The sequence below is a fragment of the Symphalangus syndactylus genome, chromosome 13, assembly GCF_028878055.3.
Source record: "Symphalangus syndactylus isolate Jambi chromosome 13, NHGRI_mSymSyn1-v2.1_pri, whole genome shotgun sequence".
In the NCBI taxonomy this organism is placed as follows: Eukaryota; Metazoa; Chordata; class Mammalia; order Primates; family Hylobatidae; genus Symphalangus; species Symphalangus syndactylus.
Window position 1 is genome coordinate 106,300,569 of NC_072435.2, and position 24,458 is coordinate 106,325,026.

The 24,458-nt window shown below is 43.1% G+C and overlaps 1 protein-coding gene across 1 annotated transcript; it reads right to left on the bottom strand.

Moving 5' to 3' along the window:
- Positions 1 to 148: 148 nt before the first annotated feature.
- PPP1CC (protein phosphatase 1 catalytic subunit gamma) lies at positions 149 to 24,458 on the bottom strand. Its single transcript, XM_055236787.2, has 8 exons — positions 24,125 to 24,458; positions 11,679 to 11,810; positions 10,446 to 10,676; positions 4,877 to 4,981; positions 2,816 to 3,039; positions 2,479 to 2,613; positions 1,447 to 1,507; positions 149 to 542 (listed from the first exon to the last, which is right to left on the bottom strand). Exons 1-8 carry the CDS (start codon positions 24,177 to 24,179, stop codon positions 472 to 474), a joined length of 1,014 nt encoding a protein of 337 aa, XP_055092762.1. The 5' UTR covers positions 24,180 to 24,458; the 3' UTR covers positions 149 to 471.

A 24,458-nucleotide genomic window follows, 5' to 3' on the forward strand; every position in this document is an offset into this window, starting at 1 on the left:
AATGGTAGAGGAGGATCGTTCCACCTCATCACTCTATTACACGAATAGATGTCTCCAGGTTACAACTCAAAGAGTATTAGTATCTGTATTATAATCCATCTTTGGAAAACAGACTATTTGAAAGAAGCAAAACCAAAATGCAACCGTGTGGTTTCCAGAGCAATTTATTCAGGAAAATCTATTCAATATGCCATCAACAGTTCTCCTGTGTGTATTGTGCTGATAAATAGACACTGAGAAGATTTAACAAGTTCATCATTTAATAAGTCTGAATTCATTTTCACCACATGGTATTGTACACGGTCATCTGTTGAAACAGATTTCTTTTTTAACAGATCTTAGTTTAAAAAAGTCATAGGTACTGTGAGTTCTGTATAAACTGGTGGACAGTAAGTTAGTTCCTTTGTTTTAGCTTATAAGCCTCAACTTCACCGCAGAATAAAGAATGTAGGCCAAAGAAAGCATAATCGGTCACTCGTATAGAACAGTATTGTTTCTATAATTTGAAGCTTTCTGAATGGACGGGTTCAGGCCTGATGCAACTGTAAAAAGATTACTTAATGAATAGACTATATGGAAATTGTACAAAATGTTATTACCTTTAATCATTAGTAGCTTAAACAGCACTATATCACTAATTGCTATTCAAAATCAAAAACCTGTTTTTGAATCCCCAAGAAGGCAGCATGTGTACACAACCATACCACCTTGTACTTAGGGGTGTGTCAAAACATAATTCAACAGAAACTTTGGCTTTAGGAAAGAGTCACAAATATTTAAAAGAATGGCTTTAATTGTCATTTTAAGTATACGGTCGGGGAAAAGTGTGCTTTAATTAAATATACATCATCCCAGTGACGCTGGCAAGGTTGAAAGTTACTCCTAATGTTGATAGCTATAAAAACTAGTTTGTACATAACAAGACAATGAGAGGAAAAAGCAATCCCTTTGAAACAAAATTCTCAAATAAAAAATGTTCACAGTGGTTTGTATCAACAGTATGCATTTTATGACAAGAACATGTACAGATTCAGAGCACCCTAGGGCTCTCTTTATGTCCTAAAGAAAATGAGCATTTACATGATTATGGGTTGTACTGAATTAAAAAAGATCAACTGTACACTTACTCCTTAGACAGGATAAACTGTCCTGGGGTGTACAGCTTTAACACCATCATTAAAATTGTTTGCAAAAGGAACAGAGAATTAAAAAACAAAACACTTTTCTTTTTGGAGTGAAGAGTCTTTCATTTGCTGTTATAACCAGCAAATGCCATTCACTAAATCAAAAACGGAAGGAAGGGCCCCCACAAACACAGATCTATCTGAGCAAGCTGACCAGTACACATTACAGTCTTAAAAATGAAGGTTATATACTCTATGTTACAAGTCCCGACTAGGCAGTGTCAAAATGACATCTATTTCTTTGCTTGCTTTGTGATCATACCCCTTGGAGGCGTTACAGGTCTCGTGGCATTTGGCTTCTTTTTCTCTGCAGGCTTTAAAATCTGGAGATTCAAAAGACAGTTGATTTAGGAAATATGCTCAACCCCAAATCTTAAGAGTCCTTAAATTTCATTTAGATCTTTTGTTCAGATGGTGTTTACAACTGCCCCAACAACTGTAAAAGCCCCCCTAGCATATTAACACAAGCTACGTTGAATGTAAACATTTAGTAATTAATGCTATGACGAACAGATAAAATCTATGATCTGGACAAATTATTTTTGTCTCTGAGTATAATGACCATCTTCTGAAGTCTACACCTGGTACTATCTTTAGCTACTCCTTCTGATATAGGGGAGAAAGTTCTTTACAAAGTGTTTCTCCAACCTGTAGGGGATCCTTGCACAGTCTTTGGAATTTTGAAAGCTGCAAGTTCTCTCTGATAATTGGTAAAAAACTATTTTAATTCATTTAACTGATGACTGCCACATGATTTGGTGGCTGTATTTATGTTTATGACTAGGCTGGCTTGAAGTTGTACAAGTTTATCATAATAAGCAAATGAGAAAAAGGCTGAGGCAGATTCTAAATAATGCTTTTGTGCCAACTGAAGGCCAAATGATGTCATGGTACATTAACAGAAGTTTTGTGGAAGTCAGACTAGAGGGCAGAACTAAGTAAACACATAGCACAAGGCACTCAGTACTTTTCACATGCAAGTGGTGATTTAATTTTAGCTGAACATTACATTGTCATTATGGTTTTAGATTTACAGTAAAAGAGCCATAAAGCATAAGGAGGCAATATGCAATGCAAAACATTATAATTCAACACTGGGAAAAGGTGCCATAATTAATTTTTTCTTTTACAAGGGATCCACACATTATTCAACTATAATACACACTGGTTAAGGGAAAATAAAAACTTAGCCTACTCAGCATAAATGAACACTAGGCAAAAAGTAGCAATTATATTTTTCAATCAGCAAAGTGTAAACATATTAAAAGGAAATAATGTTGAAAGCATGCTCTACCTGAAAAGAACACATTAGTGTTTCATCCACACTCATCATGGCACCTGCATTGTCAAACTCTCCACAATAATTGGGTGCAGAAAACAGAGTGACCAACTGCCTCTTTGCAAAAAATTCATATCCATCTTCAACCACCTTGAAGAGAAAATTTTTTCAGTATAAATAGGTGCAAATATTAGGTGAGTAAAACCATGTTTCAGTTTCCCATTGAGCCTGATATCTTGTGTTCCAGAAACACTTTGTATAAATAAGCAATACCTACCCACCAAAATCAACAAGGAGAATCTGTGCTCACACACATGCTCTTAAGTGTACATGTAAAATTCAAAATCAATACCTGATGGGCTCTACATATAAGATCCAAATCATGCTTATGGAGAAATTTTGCAACCACTTCTGCACCAAATGTGAAGGACACTCCTCTGTCATTTTCACCCCAGCCTAAGACATCTTTATCGGGGTCAGACCACAAAAGATCACAAAGAAGACCTTGATCTGGTACATCAGTTGGTCGCATAATTCGTCGAATCTGCTCCATAGATTGAAGATCTGGTGATAAGCCTATTCAATGAGGAAAAAAAAAAAAATGAAGAAAGCAGAACTTTTAAAAGGATACTACCCCTTCAAAAGTTCTATTTGTCTACACAGAAATTCAATAATCCTGACATAAAAACTGAAATCTATGATTATATTTTATTTACTTTTGGTTAAAGGAAAAAAAAACAGAAAAAGGACAACTGGATACATACTAGAATTATATTCAGTAATGCATGGGGTGCAGTAGGTTTAAACGGTATATGGAAACAGTTATATTATACAGAACACTGTAAAATAAAATCCAGTGATTTAAAAAACTCTTCTATGGGCTTCCCCCAGCTGATGACAATAATGAGCGATGTTATGACTGATGGCTTATAATGACTGAGCTGAGAAGATACGGATGCTCAGTGTGAGGTACGTTCTCTAGGAAACCTGCACTGTACAGACTATTAAAATCTACAAGAGCTTATTCTATCGAGTTACAATATGGGATGCATATTGTATTAGTTAAAAACCATGTATCCAACTCTACCAAAACCTGTCTAAGTACAGAAGCACAGAGATAAAAGACATTATGCTGGCTTTTTGATGGCTGATTAATTTCAGACCATACATGGAAATAAATCCTCTTTGCAATTACTATTTTAATTACATTATAGAAAGCACAACCACTGAGCAAAGCAAAACAACTTATAAAATATATATGTATATATTTTTAGAGATAGGGTCTTGCTCTGTTGCCTAGGCTGGAGTGCAGTGGTACGATCATAGCTTACTGCAGCCTTAAACCCGTGGGTTCAAGTGATCCTCCCGCCTCAGCCTCCCAAATAGCTATGGCTACAGGTGCGCACCATTACACCTGGCTAACTTTTAAAACTTTTTCTAACGACAGGGGTCTCGATATGTTACAGGCTGTTCTCGTATTCATGGCATCAAGTAATCCTCCTGGCTTGGCCTCTCAAAAGTGCTGGAATTACAGATGCGAGTCACTATGCCTGGCCAAAATAACTTTTAAAATCCAAGTCAGAGAAAGTTCTGAGAGGATAAAAAACAATCAAGGGAAAATCTATTCACATCTTGAGTGTTCTAGAGGATCTCTGGCACAGCAAATTACACATTGTTCATTTTATAGTTAAAAATACTTTTCTGCCAGGCGCGGTGGCTCAAGCCTGTAATCCCAGCACTTTGGGAGGCTGAGGCGGGCGGATCATGAGGTCAGGAGATCGAGACCATCCTGGCTAACACGGTGAAACCCCGTCTCTACTAAAAATACAATAAATTAGCCAAGCGTGGTGGCGGGTGCCTGTAGTCCCAACTACTCAGGAGGCTGAGGCAGGAGAATGGCATGAACCTGGGAGGCAGAGCTTGCAGTGAGCCGAGATGGTGCCACTGCACTCCAGCCTGGGCGAGAGAGTGAGACTCTGTCTCAAAACAACAACAACAACAACAACAACAAAAAACAACAAAAAAAAACACTTTTCTGAGCCGGGCACAGTGGCTCACACCTGTAACCCAGCACTTTGGAAGTCTGAGGCAGGAGGATTGCTTGAGCCCAGGAATTTGTGACCAGCCTGGGCAACATGGTGAGAATTCATCCTTACAAAAAATAAAAATAAAAATTTTCTGCTCTATTTTCAAACCTAACTTACAGAGTCTAGAATTTCCTGTAATAAATCAATTCTTTAAGATTTTTATCCAAATGATCCTGGCTGTATCAGAGTGAAGGTGCAATGCAACACATCAACAAAGGAGGGTGTTCTGTCAGAGAAAGTCATCCCAATGATAACTCACAAATGTTAAAGTGTTCACCCTTTGGAAGGGATCAAAACCTATTTGGAACAAAAATCAGCCCACCTACCTCCATGACAGCAGAATATCTTCTCATCCACGATGGCTGCTATCGGTAAACAGTTAAAACAGTCTGTGAAAGTTTTCCATAGTTTAATGTTGTATCTTCTTTTACCTGTGATTAAAAAGAGAGTATTACTGTCTGTAGGCTCATTCTCTCAGGATTAACTTCCCCCAAAGCAAGATTCTGGGTGCCTTTTAAGCAAACGAAACTATGTTTTTATTAAGAATCTTAATAAAACCATCTTATTTTAAGGCTCTTTTAAAATAAGAGTTGGGCGTGGTGGGTCAGACCTGTAATCCCAGCACTTCGGGAGGCTGAGGTAGGAGGATGGCTTGAGCCCAGGAGTTCAAGACCAGCTTGGGCAACATAGTGAGACCCCATCTCTTTAAAGACTCTCCTTAGGGAAGGGGTTTAGGAGAGACACATATCTGATCTAAAAGCAATGACTTACATTTTCACATGAAATCTTTTTAAATTCCACAGAAGCATGAAACCAGAATCCCAGATTTGATAATGATTAAGGATTGTCATCAAATCCCAGGAATTATCTGGCAGCATCAATTCTGTTTGAAATCGTCTGCTCTGTCCAATCTCACCGCAGCTAATTCCCTACTTCTGAATTCAGTTACGAACTTATACATGTGGCGTTACGACCTTCCTTCTGAGGAAACCTGAGGGTTAGCACCCATCCCCCATGTACCCCCCTCAATAACCTACTGATACCAGAGGATCCCCAGCCCTCAGTACTCTAGCAGGAGGCACAATGCTCACATAGCAATGGCTGCCTCTCACAGGCACTACAGGGCATTTGTTTCCAACAGTGCACAGACTCCACATGCTCCCACAGGCCTGATGTCACAGGGTGGTCATGTTCCCTCAACAGCACAGGCATCCACATTCTGGAGTCAGAGTGCAGTTCTGACAGAAATATGCCTCTATGCACTGTTTCTACAGGAAACTGATGTTCTGAGTTTAAAACCTACTCACATATCTTGCAAGAACAAATTTCTCTGGATTGACTGAGGACTGTCCAATTGTCCAGATGCCTTTGTTTCCTGTACTTACTATACTAAGCACAATCTTTAAAAACCAGGAGTTTGGCCAGGCGCGGTGGCTCACACCTGTAATCCCAGCACTTTGGGAGGCCGAGGTGGGCAGACCATCTGAGGTTGGGAGTTTGAGACCAGCCTGACCAACATGGAGAAATCCTGTCTCTACTAAAAATACAAAGATTAGCTGGGTGTGGTGGCGCATGCCTGTAATCCCAGCTACTTGGGAGGCTGAGGCAGAAGAGTCGCTTGAACCCGGGAGACAGAGGTTGCAGTGAGCCTTGATTGTGCCATTGCACTCTGGCTTGGGCAACAAGAGCAAAACTCCATCTCAAAAAACAAAACAAAACAAAACAAAACAAAACAAACCAAGAGTTTGTCCTTAGTCTCTTCCTAGGGACGACAGGGACATCTAAAGGTTTAAACCTGTACCTCTCCTTTGAGAGTTAGAGCCAGCCCAAGCAAGTGACCTGAACCACACCTCCCACCCTGTAATGCAAATCAAGCAACTTAGGGAGTTTAGCACAGGGCTTGAAATGTAATGTAAATTCAACAAATGTTTGCCTTCTCTCTACAGAGGAGAGTGTTATCTCTTCTCCTAATAATTTCTGGTTTCTCAATGACTGGGTCTAACCCTGACTATTGTTCACCCTGTTGCATATCTCTTTAGAGGCTACTAATTCCTTCACTGGGGGGTTCGGAAAGTTTAACAAACTCCTCCCGCTGGGCTGAGGAGGCTGAGGCAGGAAAATTGCTTGAACCTGGGAGGCAGAGGTTGCAGTAAGCCGAGATCGCACCATTGCACTCCAGCCTGGGCAACAAGAGTGAAACTCCGTCTCAAAAAAAAAAAAAAAAAAAACAAACTCCTCCTTACGAAAGGCTGAAGGGCAATCTGCAAAACCACCACCTCCCATTTCCAACAGCAATACTATTACTACTACTACTACTACCACCACAGGATGAATATCCTTAATCCAAGATGCTCCAAAATTTGAAACTTTTTGAGCACTCACATGATGCTCAAAGGAAATGCTCACTGGAGCATTCTGGATTTCAGATTTTTGGCTTAGGGATGTTTAACCAGTAATTATAACACAAATATTCCAAAATTAAAAAAAAACAAAAAAACAAAAAACCTCTGAAACCTGCAACACTTCTAGTCCCAAGCATTCCAGGTAAGGAATACTTAACCTGTATTATAAAAACAGAGCTGCTGTCTTAGCTCCCCAGTGATAGTGACTTCCTCTTTCCCCAAGGTCAGCTTCACTTCTGGATATTTTTTTTGAGGTGGGGTCTCATTCCATCACCTAGGTGGAGTGAAGCGATGCAATCTTGGCTCACTGCAACCATGGTCCCTCAGGTTCCAGTGATTCTCCTGTCTCAATCTCTTGAGTGTCCGGGACTACAGGTGTGCACCACCATACTTAATTTTTGTATTTTTAGTAGAGATGGGTTTTCGCCATGTTGGCCAGACTGGTCTTGTACTCCTGACCTCAAGTGATCCACCCACCTTGGCCTCCCAAAGTGCTGGGATTACAGGCATGAGCTACCAAGCCCAGGCTTTGATTCTTTAGTTATGCCACATACTCCAGCTTCTCCTGCTGATTCCTGCTGGCTTCTCCATCAAGAATCAGTTTGTTTCCTCCGTTTGCCTCTCAGCACTTTAAGCGTGGGCCTGCCTCTTTCTCTTCTCTCTTCATTTCCTCCCTAAGGCCATCTCAGACCACTAAGAACATCTGGCTCCTGAAAGGTTTAGCCAGGGTAATCGCCTAGCTTCCAAACCCTAAGATTCTGAGCCATAACCTGTAATGCAGTTTCCCATTACTGTACATCAGACAGCTACAGTAGCAGAAACAGATCAACAAACACTCATGTTTTACCCAACAACATATACCTCAGACTTTCCATCACATTTGCAAAGTTTAAAAAAAAAAAAAAAGAAATGGTAGTATAAAGTACTTATATACCTGGAAAATAGGCAGTGGTTTTTAAATTGTCCCATGAAAATCAACATTTGAATGCAACTTTTCATTTTAATAAAATTAATAAGTATTTTTTATATATATATAAAATGTCTGCAAGCCTTCAACCAAAAGCCACCTATGTCAAGGGCACTTTTATGCCCACAAGTAGACTGGATGGCAAATTATATCTGCCTGATGGGAGAGAGGAAGCTTGAGCACGAGATCTATAAATTGTGTTGATGACCAAACAGGAGTCGAAACTGATACCCACCAACACTGATCTTCTAAGTCATTTTTTAAAGGCCTCTGCATTAAGTAGAAACTGAAACTGATGCAGCCAGTATCATTATATTAGGATACACGTCACAACAATGAGGTCAACCGGATTTGAATTAATCAGTGCAAACATGAAAAGTATTTGCTGGGCTAACAGCTATGTAAAAGGAATCCTTTCTTAACTCCAGAGTAACACTTGGAATAAGTATCCAAAACACAGTGTTGGCTGGGTGTGGTGGCTCATGCCTATAATCCCAGCACTTATGGAGGCTGAGGTGAAAGGATTGCTTAAGCCCAGAAATTATAGGTCATAGTAAGCTATGATCCCACCTCTGCACTCCAGCCTAAGGCTCTGTCTCAAAAACAAACAACAAAAAAACCCCATCACACCTGCCTTGCATTTCACTACCTAAGGAGTAGTAACTGGCTTACTGGTACTTCTCTGACACAGAATCACTGTTAATATTGAATGTCTTTCATGTACAAGTGCAATGCTATCAGTCAGTCCAGAACCCACAGAATTTTTGTCCCTGATGATTCCTGCCACCCTATCTTATCAGCTGGATCTCAAGGTCACAGACCAAGCAAACATCCAGTTGTGGGAAAGGGTGGTAGTAGAAGGGCTCAGTCTGTGAATATAATCTTTCTAGGATGCACTTCTAACAAATGTGCTAGCTCAACACATCTATGTGAATTGAGATGGAAAAACACCGCATCTGGAGACTCTAGGTTACGATGTGGTCTAGGGGAGGGCCACAGGGACAACCCTTTGCTGATCTCCCTATAATCATATTAGCAAATGCCAAGTACCTGAAGTTCCTTAACCACCTCTTCACTCCAAACCTGAAACCCCTCCTGGCAGCAATGATGAGCACAAAAGGAAGGTGAAGGTAAAGATTCAAAACCTTTTCTGACTTAAAACCCTTTATTGAACTGATATTTTCAAAGCTTTTTTTTTTTTTTTTTTTTTTTTGAGATGGAGTCTCGCTCTGCCGCCCAGGTTGGAGCACTGTGGTGTGATTTTGGCTCACTGCAATCTCCGACTCCCAGGTTCAAGCAATTCTCCTGCCTGAGCCTCCCGAGTAGCTGGGACTACAGGCATCTGCCACCACGCCTGGCTAATATTTGTATTTTTAGTAGAGGCAGGGTTTCCTCATGTTGGCCAGGATGGTCTTGATCTCTTGACCTTGTGATCCACCCGCTGTGGCCTCCCAAAGTGCTGGGATTACAGGCGTGAGCCACTGTGCCTGGCCTATTTTCAAAACTTTAAGAACTGTGTTTTGTCAATAGTCAAATCAAAGTGCACCTTTAATTAAACCATCCAAAACGGGTCACAAAATGTGTAAAATACTGTAAAAATAATCTTTGTTCAGCACATTTTAGTTTTAGGAAAGTTATTGCCATTCTTCCTGGGTGCGGATATGCCAGAAGGAGAAAAACTATAATAATTTCAAAAACTAATTATTTACATATTGCAAGATTCCATTTGCATGCAATGTTCTCTAGAAAAGACAAAAAGTAGATTAGCGGTTGCCTGGGGACTATGATGATGGTCGCATAACTCTAATAAATTTACTACAATCACTGAATTGTACACTTTTAACAGATTAATTTCATGGGATGAAATCACATAATAAAGTTGCTTAAAAAAACTATTTGGAATGGTTCTCAGATTTCTACTAAGAATTAAGTTATCTGTGAATACAACAATTTAAATCTTGAAGCAACCATTACCATGATCATTACTTCCTAATCTGATCATCACATCATAAAGGAATCCAAGACCTTATTTTATTACAGCGGCAGTGTTATTTTTCTACCCAAGAGAGAAAAAACCGGCTGGGCACCATGGCTCACGCCAGTAATTCCAGTACTTTGAGTGGCCTAGGCGGGCAGATTCCTTGAGTCCAGGAGTTTCAGATCAGCTTGGGCAACAAGGTGAAACCCCATCTCTTCAAAAAAATACACAAATTAGCCAAGCGTGGTGATGTATGTCTGTAGTCCTAGCTATCTGGGAGGCTGAGGCAGGAGGATCGCTTGAGCCTGGGAGGCAGAGGTTGCAATGAGGTAAGATGGTGCTACTGCACTCCAGCCTGAGCAACAGAGTGAGACTCCGTTCCCCCACCCCCCTAAAAAAGCTAAGCTAAAAACAAGTTGATGAAATAGAAAACATGAGAGATGATACCACCGCATCTAAACTCTCACAATTCCTAACAGAAGTACGTGATAATTATGATAAATATCTTAATTTCAATAACTCTTCCTTAGATATAGAAAAGTACTTACATTCATCATAAAATCCATAAATTCTGTTGATGCTGGCACATTCATGGTTCCCTCTGAGAAGAAAAAAATTCTCAGGATATTTGATTTTGTAGGCCAGTAAGAGGCAGATCGTCTCCAATGACTGCTTTCCCCTGTCCACATAGTCCCCAAGAAACAGGTAGTTGCTTTCTGGTGGGAAACCACCGTACTCAAAAAGTCGCAGCAAATCATAGTATTGCCCATGGATGTCACCTGGAAGCAAGAATTTTGTTACACAGTGTTCCCATACTTACAGCTCAATCCACTAACAAAGCTTTGGAAAGACATTCTTTAAATATTCATTGTACAATGGCATTGACCTCTAGTAATGAGAGTTTAATTGGGCAGCCAACACTAAGTAATTTCCAATCTTATATTTAGTTCAACTGAGCTTAACAAAAATTTTAAGTATATGTGTATGTCCAGAACCTCACATAAAATTCAACTAATTAAGAATTTATTCTGTGGAAAGGGTTATTATGTCCAAGCATGCCTTCTTGCCAAGTAACATGGTATTCCTTTCAGGCTGACTGATCAATATCAGATCTCTGACAGCTCAGTCTCTGGGTACTGTGTCAGCAGAACTGCTGCACTTCTAGTGAGCCTTGGCCCCATCTGAACAAAAGCACATACATACACACCACCCCCACCCCCCACCCATCAATGCATTTAGCTTTCAATTTCTCCCTGCTAGACAATGCTAAAGAACATTTTACTTTTAAAAACATGAACACAAAGTTTTATCAATGCAAATATGCTATAAGAATATATTACTCAAATGAATAAAGTTTAGTTTTACATTGAGTTAAAACACAGATTATTTGCTTCTATTATGCAGAAAACAGAACCACAAAATCAGCATCAAGGAAGTTCTATTTTTAGCTATAACCAGTGTTGTTTTAAACTTAAACATACTCCTATATATCCATGTAATTCAGACCTTTCCTCAGTTCTCCATTCTTAGTTTCATTTTTTTCTTCTGCAATGTTTATTATTTCAGCAAAATATATTTTTAAAAAATCTGAAGTACATCTAAGTAAACTAAGTCCATTAGAGGTATTTATTCTAAAGCTACTATTTAACTTAATTTTAAGTAGTTCCAAGCTATTCGCAAACAGGATAATGATTCTGCTAGCTAATACAAGGTCATCAACATATCCTTGACTCAGTTAATCAATCATGTAACCAAAGATAACGTGTGTGCCCCAAACTTACCACATATTTTGAGTGGTGCTTCAAGTTCTAGTAGGATAGGCTGACTGAGAAAGATTTCACGAGACTTTAAGCACAGTCCTCTGATTTCATTCTCCTGAAGCTGGACATTCTTACCAGGCTTGGACCCTCTCACTGCAGGAGAAAAATTGCAATTAGTCCAATGAAGCCAAAATACAAAATACAATATGAGATTTAGATAAAGGGGCAAAAACATGGTTTAACTAGCTTTCTGAGTGGCTTCATTTTCAGGACACTTAAAATAAACATGGTTTTAATGTCTAATTAGAATCTTAAAATCTTAGACAAGATTTAATTGCATCTTCGATACCAAGTAAGACTTCTTTTATAGTATTCCAAAAAAGGAGCCATCCTGTCTGTGCGAATGTTGTTAGAAACAGGACTGGAGGCCGGATGCAATGGCTCACTCTTGTAATCCTAGCACTTTGGGAGGCTGAGGCGGGCGGATCATGAGGTCAAGAGATCCAGACCATCCTGGCCAACATGGCGTGCTACTCGGGAGGCTGAGGCAGGAGAATCGCCTGCACCCGGGAGGTGGAAGTTGCAGTGAGCCAAGATCGCGCCACTGCACTCCAGCCTGGTGACACGGTGAGATTCCGTCTCAAAAAAAAAAAAAAAAAAAAAAAAAAAAAAAAAAAAAAAAAAGAAAAGAAAAGAAAAGAAACAGGATTGGAAATATTCAGAACCGTCCCCCATCAGTGTTTTTCAGAGGACCGTGGGTATCTCCTCCTGAGGATCTCTGATTTAATTTATCTATGAAAAAAAAGAAAATGTTGGTTCACTGTACTTATTTTGCCATGCATTTGCTGGGCCTGCATTTGTGTTTATGCTGACGTCTATATAGGGCAAAGGATGTCAGTCACGTGCTATACTGTAAGAAAGCACGTTTCCTAATAATTTGAACAGATAAGATAATAACGGGAGAAAGAAATCATTGCACAGCATGGGGCATCCACACCACCAGAGCACTTAGGGTTCTTCTATCAAAGTACAAACTTCGCAACAGAGCTCACTTGTCAGCACGTAGGTAGTTGTGGGAAAGAAATTTTCTGTTTTGGTTCCAGTTGTAACAGACTGGATAGTCATTAGATACACATAAAGTAGCACGGAACTGCTAAATGTACCTTAATTTTACAGTTATAAAGTTCACTTTTGGACCCCAAAATATGTAACTAAGTCTCGTTCTGATAAAAATGTTATACAACAAGAAGCAATAAAAGCACAGTAATAATAGTCTTTGAGGAAAGATATGAAACAGATGCATATTTAATATAACAGCAACTGAGCAACAAAAAATGTTTTTTCCATAAGTGATTTTCTTTTTCTCTCTAGACACACATACAGAGTTAGAACTCAGGAAATACTCCCAGTGAAAAATGGGATCCCGCTTCATTGGCCAGAAAATGCCAATCATCAGTGATTTCACCACAAGCTAACCAAAAACTTGGGCAGACTGCCCAGCAGGAAGCTTTATTTTTGGCTAGGAAGGAAATCCTAGAAGCTTCCGGTTTCAACGTGAAGTTTTTTCAGCAGAGTCCCACACTTATGAATGAATAGCTGACTCTAAGTCTTCCAAGAGAATACTTCTGTGATAATTGGCTCATACCATATAATGGCAGGCTTTGTTGTATGAATGCTATTGTAGTTAGTCAACACCATCAGATGAAATCAATGTTGCTAACAATTTTTTTTGGCTTTGGAAGCTCTCCACTGTCACCTTTGAACATAGTTTATATTTAACTCCTTTATTCTGTTTCTCTGTCTTCTGGGTGGGGACATTCAGAGATCAGTAAAAAGCAAAAGCAATACTAACAACAATTTAAAAATTCTTTTTTGAAGAAGCCTGATGCTCAGGCTGGAGTGCAGTGGCATGATCATAGCTCACTGCAGCCTCAACCTTCCAGACTCAAGTGATCCTCTTGCTTTGTCCCCCCAAAGTGCTGGGATTACAGGCACGAGCCACTGCACCTGGCCTTAAAAATTACTCTTAGCCGGGCGCGGTGGCTCACGCCTGTAATCCCAGCACTTTGGGAGGCCGAGGCGGGTGGATCACAAGGTCAGGAGATCGAGACCATCCTGGCTAACACAGTGAAACCCTGTCTCTACTAAAAATACAAAAAATTAGCCGGGCGAGGTGGCGGGCGCCTGTAGTCCCAGCTACTAGGGAGGCTGAGGCAGGAGAATGGCGTGAACCCCGGGGGCCGGAGCCTGCAGTGAGCCGAGATCGCACCACTGCACTCCAGCCTGGGCGACAGCGAGACTCTGTCTCAAAATAAAAAAAATTACTCTTAATATTAAGATTAGATGCAGCTTTTCCAGAAAAAATAAAGATTTCTATTTAAAGAATGGTGCTTACGAAAAACATCAACAAACATGGTCTGAAAGCTTCTTAAATTCCCTACAATTAGCAGCCAGCTTCTCCTCTACTCTCCTTCCCTCTTCCTCTCCCTCCTTTCTTTCTTTCTCTTTTCTTCCCTCTGTTGCCCAGGCTGGAGTGTAGTCGGCTCGCTGCAGACTCCCTGCCTCCGGCTCCCGTGATTCTCCTGCCTCGGCCTGCGGGCTGCCTGGGATTGCGGGCGCGCACCACCACCCCTGCCTGGTTTTTGTCCTTTGGCTGGAGGCGGGGTTTCGCTATGTTGGCCAAGCTGGTCTCCAGCTCCTCACCTCCGGTGGTCTGCCCGCCTCGGCCTCCCGAGGTGCTGGGACTGCAGACGGAGTCTCGCTCACTCGGTGCTCGGTGTTGCCCAGGCGGCGTGGTCTTGGCTCGCTGCAGCCTCCGCCTCCCAGCCGCCTGCCTTGGCCTCCCAGGGTGCTAGGATTGCAGCCTCCGACCAGCCGCCGCCCCGTCTGGGAGGTGGGGAGCGTCTCTGCCCGGCCGCCCATCGTCTGGGACGTGAGGAGCGCCTCTGCCCGGCCGCCGCCCCATCTAGGAAGTGAGGAGCGTCTCTGCCTGGCCGCCCATCGTGTGGGATGTGAGGAGCGCCCCTGCCCGGCCGCCCCACCTGGGAAGTGAGGAGCGCCTCTGCCCGGCCGCCCATTGTCTGGGAAGTGAGGAGCGCCTCTGCCCAGCCGCCCCGTCTGGGAAGTGAGGGGGGGCGCCTCTGCCTGGCCGCCCATAATCTGTGAAGTGAGGTGCGCCTCTGCCCGGCTGCCCATCATCTGCAAAGTGAGGTGCGCCTCTGCCCTGCCGCCGCCCCGTCTGGGAAGTGAGGAGCGTCTCTGCCCGGCCGCCCAGTCTGGGATCTGAGGAGCGCCTCTGCCCGGCTGCCCAGTCTGGGATCTGAGGAGCCCCTCTGCCCGGCCGCCACCCTGTCTAGGAAGTGAGGAGCGCCTCTGCCCAGCCGCCCCGTCTGGGAAGTGAGCGGGGGCGCCTCTGCCCGGCCGCCCATCATCTGCGAAGCGAGGTGCGCCTCTGCCCGGCCGCCCATCGTCTGCGAAGTGAGGTGCGCCTCTGCCCCGCCACCCATCGTCTGGGAAGAAGTGAGAAGCGCCTCTGCCCGGCTGCCCCGTCTGGGAAGTGAATAGCGTCTCTGCCCGGCCGCCCCGTCTGGGATGTGAGGAGCGCCTCTGCCCGGCCGCCACCCCGTCTAGGAAGTAAGGGGCGTCTCTGCCCGGCCGCCCCGTCTGGGAAGTGAGGGGCGCCTCTGCCCGGCCGCCCATCATCTGCTAAATGAGGTGCGCCTCTGCCCCGCCGCCCCGTCTGGGATCTGAGGAGCGCCTCTGCCCGGCTGCCCCGTCTGGGATCTGAGGAGCGCCTCTGCCCGGCCGCCCCGTCTGGGATCTGAGCGGCGCCTTTGCCCGGCCGCCCATCGTCTGGGAAGTGAGGAGCGCCTCTGCCCAGCCGCCCATCGTCTGGGATGTGAAGAGCTCCTCTACCCGGCTGCCCCGTCTGGGAAGTTAGAAACGCCTCTGCTCGGCCGCCCCGTCTGAGATGTGAGGAGTGCCTCTGCCCGGCCACCCCGTCTGGGAAGTGAGGAGCGCCTCTGCCTGGCCGCCCCATCTGGGATGTGGGGAGTGCCTCTGCCCGGCCGCCCTGTCTGGGAGGTCTACCACGGAGGCCAGGCGCAATGTGGGGGCTGGACGTGGTGGCTCACTCCTGTAGTCCCAGCACTCTGGGAGGCCAAGGCGGGTTGATCACTTGAGGCTAGGAGTTCGAGACCAGCCTGGCCAACATGGCGAAACATATGAAAAATACAACCAACCAACCAACCAACCAACCCAGCAACAACAAAACAGGTCTACCCTGGAGTCATACTCTGATTTTTTCTATTTTCCTCCCTTTCTGATCCTTTATCCCACTTTCTTTTTCTTCCTCTTCCTTCTCCTTCTTCTTTGTCAAAGACATAGAGGATTGAGTTATTATCATTGATCCATACAAAGTCTCTCTCTCATTTATTTTAATTCCCACCCCCCATTTCTATTCCCCGTCTTCCCATGTGCAACCTTCCTAATATGTTTGATACATCTTTTTGTTTGTATGTATTTTTAGAAAATGTTTATTGTTTTGTGTGCAAAAAAAATAAAAAAAATTCCCTACAATTAGCAGAAGGAAAAAAGTTATATAAAGATAGAAACTGCCAAAATCATCTTCCATCAGTTATCATACAGCTGCTCGGCCTTCAGGCCTCTGCTCAGACACCACACCTCATCCTGGAGAAAAGCTTCTCTCATCCATCTCCTCCTCTCCCTTCACAAGCTTGCTGCATGCTTTTTGAAAGGCTCTCTCAACATCAGGTCATTTCCCACCACACCCCCTCAACCATGCTTGTATTTGTTTTATACTTGCCAGTTTGCTTCTGCCGGCTCATCTGGACCCACTGGTAGAATGTAAACTCACAGTAGTAAACCCACAGCAGTAGTCCTGCTCTGTAGTGTACACGAGCCATAGCCAGCACGCAGCAGGTGCTCAAAATTTGTTGCATGACTGAAATCTGTCTAAGTCTTTAAGTAGCGTTGACTGGTGGCATTAGAATTAAATATACATTCCAGACTATATATGTATTTATTTAGAGATGGAGTTTCACTCTTGTTGCCCAGGCTGGAGTGCAGTGGCGCGATCTCAGCTCACTGCAACCTCCGTCTCCCAGGTTCAAGCAATTCTCCTGCCTCAGCCTCCCGAGTAGCTGGGATTACAGGCATGCGCCACCATGTCCAGCTAATATTTTTGTACTTTTAGTAGAGACGGGGTTTCTCCATATTGCAGGCTGGTCTCGAACCCCTGACCTCAGGTGATCTGCCTGCCTCGGCGCCCAAAGTGCCGGGATTACAGGTGTGAGCCACCATGCCCAGCCCAGACTATATACTTTAGATGAGCAAAAAGCATGTTTCTGCACTATATAAAACAACAGTGCCACTTGCTTACCAGGCTTTACTGGAATATTTTTCAAAGTATGAAAATCTAGAATTACTCTTAAATTTCATGTTGAATTGACTAACAGAGATTTCAAATGGGGCTTGGCAGTCCAAGTGAACACCGGAGAGTTCTTAAAAGTTGTTGTATCAGGCTGGGCATGGTGGCTGGTTACTGCGGAGGCTGAGGCAGAAGAATCGCTTGAACCCAGGAGGCGGAGGTTGCAGTGAGCTGAGATCGTGCCACTGCACTCTAGCCTGGGCGACAAGTGAGACTCTATCTCAAAAAAAAAAAAAAAAAAAAAAGTTGCCATATCAGCCAAAAGCATACAAATTCACTTCACTTTTTTTTTCTTTCTTTTTCTGAGATGGAGTCTTGCTCTGTTGCCAGGCTAGAGTGCAGTGATGCGATCGTGGCTCACTGCAACCTCCACCTCCTGGGTTCAAGTGATTCTCCTGCCTCAGCCTCCGAAGTAGCTGGGATTACAAGCGTGCGCCACCGTGCCTGGCCCACTTCACTATTTTCAAAACAAACAAACAACAACAAAAAAGCAACACCAATTTAGACCTAAGGATGTGACTTTTCAGTAGAACTATTAATATTTATCTGGCTAGAAAGGGAGATTCAGGAAAATGTATTATTACTGTTAAAAGCAAAGGTTGCTCTGTAGAAATGTATCTGATCTATTTTTCTGGCAAATCACTGACATGAGCATATGATAAAAACTTCCACACATTTTTATTGAAAACAAACTGGTAAAAATTTGAATTATAAAAGAATAGCAGCCAGATGCGGTGGCTCAGGCCTATAATCCCAGCACTTTGGGAGGCTGAGGTGGGAGGATCACTTGAGCTCAGGAGTTGGAGACTAGCCTGGGCAACATGGTGAAATTCAGTCTCTACCAAAAATACAAAATACAGCTGGACATGGTGGCGTGCGCCTGTAGTCCCAGCTAATCAGGAGGCTAAGATGGGAGGATCACTTGAGCCCGGGAGATAGATGCTGCACTGACCCGAGATCATGCCACTGCACTCCAGCCTGGGCCACAGAGTGAGACCCTGTCTCAAAAAAAAAAAATAAATAAATAAAATAGCATTGGTGATTATTTACAACACCAGCTCTTTCTCATAAGCAATACTAACTTTTGAAAGTTAGTTACTGGCAACAAGCAAAGCAAAGATGGAAACTATGGAAGGAAATTTAAGACAAGTTTGAGTTTATGAGGAATAAAAAAGTATTTTCCTTGCCACATAAAGGCCCCTTAATTGTTTAAAGAAAAACATATTAAAGAAATAGCATATACTAAAAAAGCCTTAGCTGAATTCTAATGAAGTTTCAGAACCTAAGAAAGACACAAGTGGTATAAAAATAAGCCAACGAAGATTTTGCTGTTTTAAAATAATCCTGTTAAAAAGTAGGTGATAATTTTAACAATATGCCACATCATATTCATTTCAGTGAATCAATAGCCTCATGATATTTGACAGATTTAGGAAAATAAGACTCAAACCAAAACAAAAAACAGTAAATATTTCCAACATTAAGCATTCCCATAAACAACTGAGTTCTTTTCTGCAGAAAGCATAAACCACAAAAATGTTATCAAGAATCCTTTGGGCCAGGTGCAGTGTCTAACGCCTGTAATCCCAGCACTTTGGGAGGCCGAGGTGGGTGGATCAGCTGAGGTCAGGAGTTCGAGACCAGCCTGGCCAAGACAGTAAAACCCCATCTCTACTAAAAATACAAAAATTAGCAGGGCATGGTGGTTCATGCCTGTAGTTCCAGCTACTCAACAACTAAGGCTGAGGCAGGAGAATCGCTTGAACCTGGGTGGTAAAGGCAGCAGTGAGCCGAGATCCTGCCATTGCACTCCAGCCTGGGTGACAGAGAAAGGCTCAAAAGAGAAAAAAAAGGAAAAAAAGAAAAGAAAAAAGAATCCTTTAGTTTCTCTGGAAAGTCACCAGCAGAAAGACGTCCATGTTCTGATTATCACAATTGTTCCCACACCCTTTCCTCTCCCATCCTGACTTTCCTAACTGATGGGGTTATACTTCAGGCATTGAGAAGTGACACCAAGGCAGGGAGTCGTGGTTCACACTTGTAATCCCAGCACTTTGAGAGGCTGAGGTGGGAGGATTGCTTGTGGCCCAGGAGTTAAAGAACAGCCTAGGCAACACCCTTGTCTTTAAGAAAAAAAAGAAAAAGAAAAAAAAATTAGTCAGGTGTGGTGGTGTGTGCCTATAGATCCAGCAAGCCAGGAGGATGAAAAGAAGAATCGCTTGAACCCAGGAGTTCAGGTCTCCAGCCTGGGGACAGAGTGAGACCCAGTCTCTAGCAAAAAAATAAATAAAAGTGACACCATTTTTTTCAAGGCAGATAGGATGTGGCTGCAAAACACTGTCTACTGTTCTCAATAAAGCATCTTGAGTTTTCTACACCTAGAATAAAGCCAATCCATTAAAAACTTTAATTTTCCAGTCTAAGAACACATTTCGGTAATATACCACTGAGTAGACTCTACATCTGACCCTACATTTTGAGTTTTCATTTGCTGTAAGCTTTGCTGTCGGTGACGACCACTACCTTCTAGAAGAGGGATGACAGTAAACCCCAGTGAAGTGGGGAAGCTGGAGATTTCAGACAAATCACCAAGATCCACAAACACATCATCTGTTCTCGATGCTTTGGATACAGAGGTATGATCTTAAAATGTCAAACTCTGTCCTGGAATTCCATAAGCTCCATGGAAATGAAATCTTTTCTTCTTGGTCTTGAATGACTTTCCAGTTCTTTATCTACAAAGCGACTGACACCCAGAATATTATCTCCTTCATATTTCAATCTCTAAGGTCAACTAATGGCCTCAATTGTAAATTAAGTTAAATGGTGAAGTCCATATAACATCAATAATTTCCCTGCTTTACCATCAGGAATCCTCACCTAGTCAAGTGGGCTGACTGGTACCGTGACTCTGCACTAGTTACAGGTTGCAATAGGACTGTGCTTTCAAAGACATCAAATCACCTCACTAATTTCTACAGCTGACCACTGCTGGGCTACAACTGCATGTCCATTTGCCCAGTTCTGAGGAGGAACGCCCTAGGCTCAGAATGCAGAGCATTCCTGTATGTCACATCCCCCCCAAGCACAACAATGTCACACACAATTCTGTCAGATTTCACTGCTGCCTCCTGCTACTGACAGGCAAGAGGGCACTGCGGGCACAAGGAGAGTAATCCTTTTTCAATGCTGTGGTTTAAAAAAGGACTCCTGCAAGCTGCAGATCATCTGTCTCCAACAGAGCTTTCCCACCTTGCCTAGGAGGAGAGGAAGTGGGCATACGACCAACATACTGATGGGAAAGGAAGGGCAAGGGCTCACATCAGAGCTCTTATCAATGAGGGAATTAGAAACTGACAACTTGGATGTGAGTGTAAAAATTACCTGCCCTGTAAACAAATAATTACAGGCTGGACATGGTGGCTCATGCCTGTAATCCCAGCACTTTGGAAGTCTGAGGAGGGCAGATCACTTGAAGTCACGAGTTCGAAACCAGCCTGGCCTCATCTCTACTAAAAATACAAAAACTTGGCCGAGCGTGGTGGTGCGTGCCTGTTAATCCCAGCTACTCAGGGGGCTGAGGCACCAGAATCGCTTGAACCCGGGAGGCAGAGGTTGCAGTGAGCCGGGATCCCACCACTGCACTCCAGCCTGGGTGACAGAGTGAGACTGTCTCCAAAATGAAATAAAAAATTAAATAATTACAGATGTTCGTTAGGAAAGATTACTTTTTTTTTTTTGGTTAGCATATTAAGAAACCTTCCCCTTTTTAAACCATTATGTTTGTCCTTTATTATCTTTAGGACCAAGGATGGCTAAACACCAGAACATGAACATTTTATACTGCACCAAAAAGTTGAACACATGGGTTATTTAAACAATTTTAGAGTTTCAGAATATCTGAACACTCCCTACTCTCAGAACAACCCTTATGTATCAGAGGATTAAATCTGTAAGCACTTTCTGTGAGCCAGGGCAGAGATCATATTTAAGTCACTAAAACAAGTCAGGCAATTTTGCAGAGCCTGACATGGTCTTGCACTTTGACAATGGCCTTCTTCAAAGCAAAGATGCTTCTTGCAAACCAAGATGTGAATGAAGTAAGTTACAACCACCTGCTATGCAAGAAAAATGCTAGCCACCACGGCTCCTTGAAGGAGGTCATTTACAAAGTAAAACTGCTCCAAATCTCACTTTTCTTCAATACATCAGACCAAATCAACAGCTGGCTTATTTTCTCTCAAAATGCCGTTTTACTGTGTAGTTATTTAAATAACTAACATCAGTTATACTAAGGAGTTAACAACCTTAAGGTTTTATCATCAGCAAGGCAGAGCTTGGATAAAAGCATCCATGGTGGGTTGCAGAGGTGATGCCTCACTTACAGAAATACGCAGAGTTCAGAGAAGAAAAGAACTGCAAAGGTTAGTGACTAAGATCTAAACCAACATGCTGTTTTTCTTAAGACTTCACTTTTCAGTTAGCTTTTTAGTACTATTACTGAGCTACTTCTCAACTAGCTTATACTGCTCTCAAGCTTAAAAGATCAACTCTGAACACGTAAAAAAAATCTACCAAAGTCACAAAAGTCATATTCCCTCTACTTTCAGATATACTTACATCTTAAAGTATTTAGAGAAAAAAAAAAAGGTTTTGGGGGCATTATGAAAAGAACAAAATTTAGGCTGGGCATGGTGGCTCATGACTATAACCCCAGCACCTGGGGAGGCTGAGGTGGGAGGATTGCTTGAAACCAGGAGTTTGAGAACAGCTTGGGCAACACAGTGAGACTCTCATTTCTATTTTAAATTATTAAATTTAATTTTTTTAAATAAAAAATTGTAAAACACAGAATTTATTACCGTCATTTAACTTAGATATCCACGTCTCCTCAATGGATCATCTTCGACTGTTTCTCTGCCAATTTAACACCCATGAGAAAAAAAAAATTTAAGTATACTTTGCAGTTAGCCTATTCCCAAGGCATTAAAATGCACTGCTTTATTAATTTCAGCAAAAAATGAAATATAAGAAAACCTGGTTTTCAAGTGCCACATAAAAAGAAGAACTATTAAGAAACAATGATCTCATTTTAGATGTATCATTACTTACCAGGCAAACTACTTATTAGGATTTTAAAGATTAAAATTAACAAAAGCTGTTTATGAATAGAGGCAGTTATGGGCAAACCAGAACTTAAATTAGCAAGCCTTAGATGATCTTAAAATTCTAATGTTTCTAATCCATGCAAATTCCAACTTTTCCTGTTTCCTCAGAGAAATAAAGCCACACATATCCCTGCAGAGATAAGCAGAATTTTAAAATTTAGAAAGAAAATATTTAACAAAAAGTTCCTTTCTTACAGCAAACTATTTTAATCAGTTTCTGACCAACTGCTGCCTCGAATAAATTAAAGAACTATATTAACTAGTATGAAAAAGTATGGTTCTTATATAAATACCTGGCATTAAAGGAATGACAAGGTTTTCACCTACAATACAAGGTTTTCACCTGCAATAACATTTCAAGAGCATTTCAGGGGTCCTTAATGACATTTAATTTTTTTTTTAAAGACAGCATAAAAGGAAAGAATGCACAGATTAAGAAAAGGAAGAGATATTTTCAGGAGCTTCATTTTAATAACTTACTTTAAAAGATCTGCAAATTCTAACACCAGAGCTGTCCAACTGTTCATGCCCTCGACTCCACCACTCACAGCATTTATAGTCCAACAATATTTTAAGACTGTATAAAGGCAAAAAGCAGTTAAAACTGCCAAGCTCCCATTATGAAGTGTCCAAGTTAGGGGATATGACTGAATTCTTACAAAGTCTTGGATAAGACGTTAGAATCCGTTGACATGCCCTTGAATCTGAAAGCAGCTCACTTCAGCTTCCTTCTTTAAAAGCTGAACCTCGCCCCTCTCCCACATCAACATGAATCAATTGCCAGGCACCTCACAAGTCTTAGACGAGCCGAAATTTAAAGCTTTCTATTAATCTTTACTTAACCACTGGCCACCTTCCTTCCTACATAAGGTGACAGTGTTGTCTGTAGCGAGTTCTAGCTCCCGGCTATCTGGGTTTGAAACCCAACTGTCACTAACTGTGTGACCTTGGTTAAGTGACTTCATCTCAGTTTCTTCTGTAAAATAACAAAAACAAAAAAAATTGCAAATATCTTGCAATGGGTGGGAGAATTAAAATGAAATCTGTCTTAAGTGCTCAAAGAATGCCTGACACACAGTAAGTGCTTTAGAAGCGTCAGTTATGATTATAGTAATAATTTCATGGACGCAAAGTGCTTAAGACAGAGCCTGGCACATTGGAAAGATAATGATACCGTCAGCCTCGTTGGCTTCCTGTTCAGATGCACGTTCAGGAAAAGAGCGCGGAGACCTCTCCAAGATTAGAACAACTTAAAAGGATTTGGAGGGCAGGCGAAGACAGGTTCTCACACCTCTTGAGACATGAACGCTTGTTACCAAGTAACAAGAAATGGGACCCCCAAGACCCCAGAACCACGAAAAATAAAAATAAAAGCAAGCAGGAAAAGAGCCCCCAAACCGGGTGGAACTCATGCCCTCATCAAACTGCCTTCCGAGAGGACGAGCACCGAAAAGTCCATCTCGCACAGTACGGCACACGTCGTCCAGGAGGCTGGACTGGGATCCCCAACCATCGCTCCAAAGACCCGTCCGGTGTGCGGGGGCAAACGGGTAGGGGCGGGAAACGTGGGGGTGGGGAGCGGAGTTTTCAAATTCCACGGCCGGGAGGAAGCCTGCATCCTCGTGCAACGAATGAGCGGAGCCTGGAGGGTGCGCGGCTGGCGACAAGTTGGGAATCCCGGGCTGGCCTCCCTCCGGCTGCAGTCCCCGGCCCGTGGGCCAACTCGAGGAGCTCACTCCCCACGGTGCTGCAAGCCCAACCGGCCTCCCAACTCCCCTCCCTCGAGCCCCCGGGGCCGCGGGCCGCCCTCGGGCCCGCCTCCCTCTTCAGCCGCCCGCCGCCCCTCTTACCTTCCAGCAGCCGTTGGATGATGCTGTCGATGTTGAGTTTATCTAAATCCGCCATCGCCTTCCCACCGCCGACCCTCCCGCAGCGGCGCCGCCGCCGGCTCGCGCCCGGGACTCACACCTCCTTTCCCACGCCACGAGCAGAGGCGGTGGTGGCGGCGGTGGCAGCAGCCGCGGCGGGTCCCCCCCCTGCCGCCCCGCTCCCTGCTTCCTCCTTCTCTCCCCACTGGAACCACGAGAAGAACAAAATGGCCGCCGACTCCTTAGACAGCCTCGGGCGGCGCACGGATGCGCGCGGGGAGTGCGGCGGCCTGGCCGGGACTTCTTTATGGGCCAC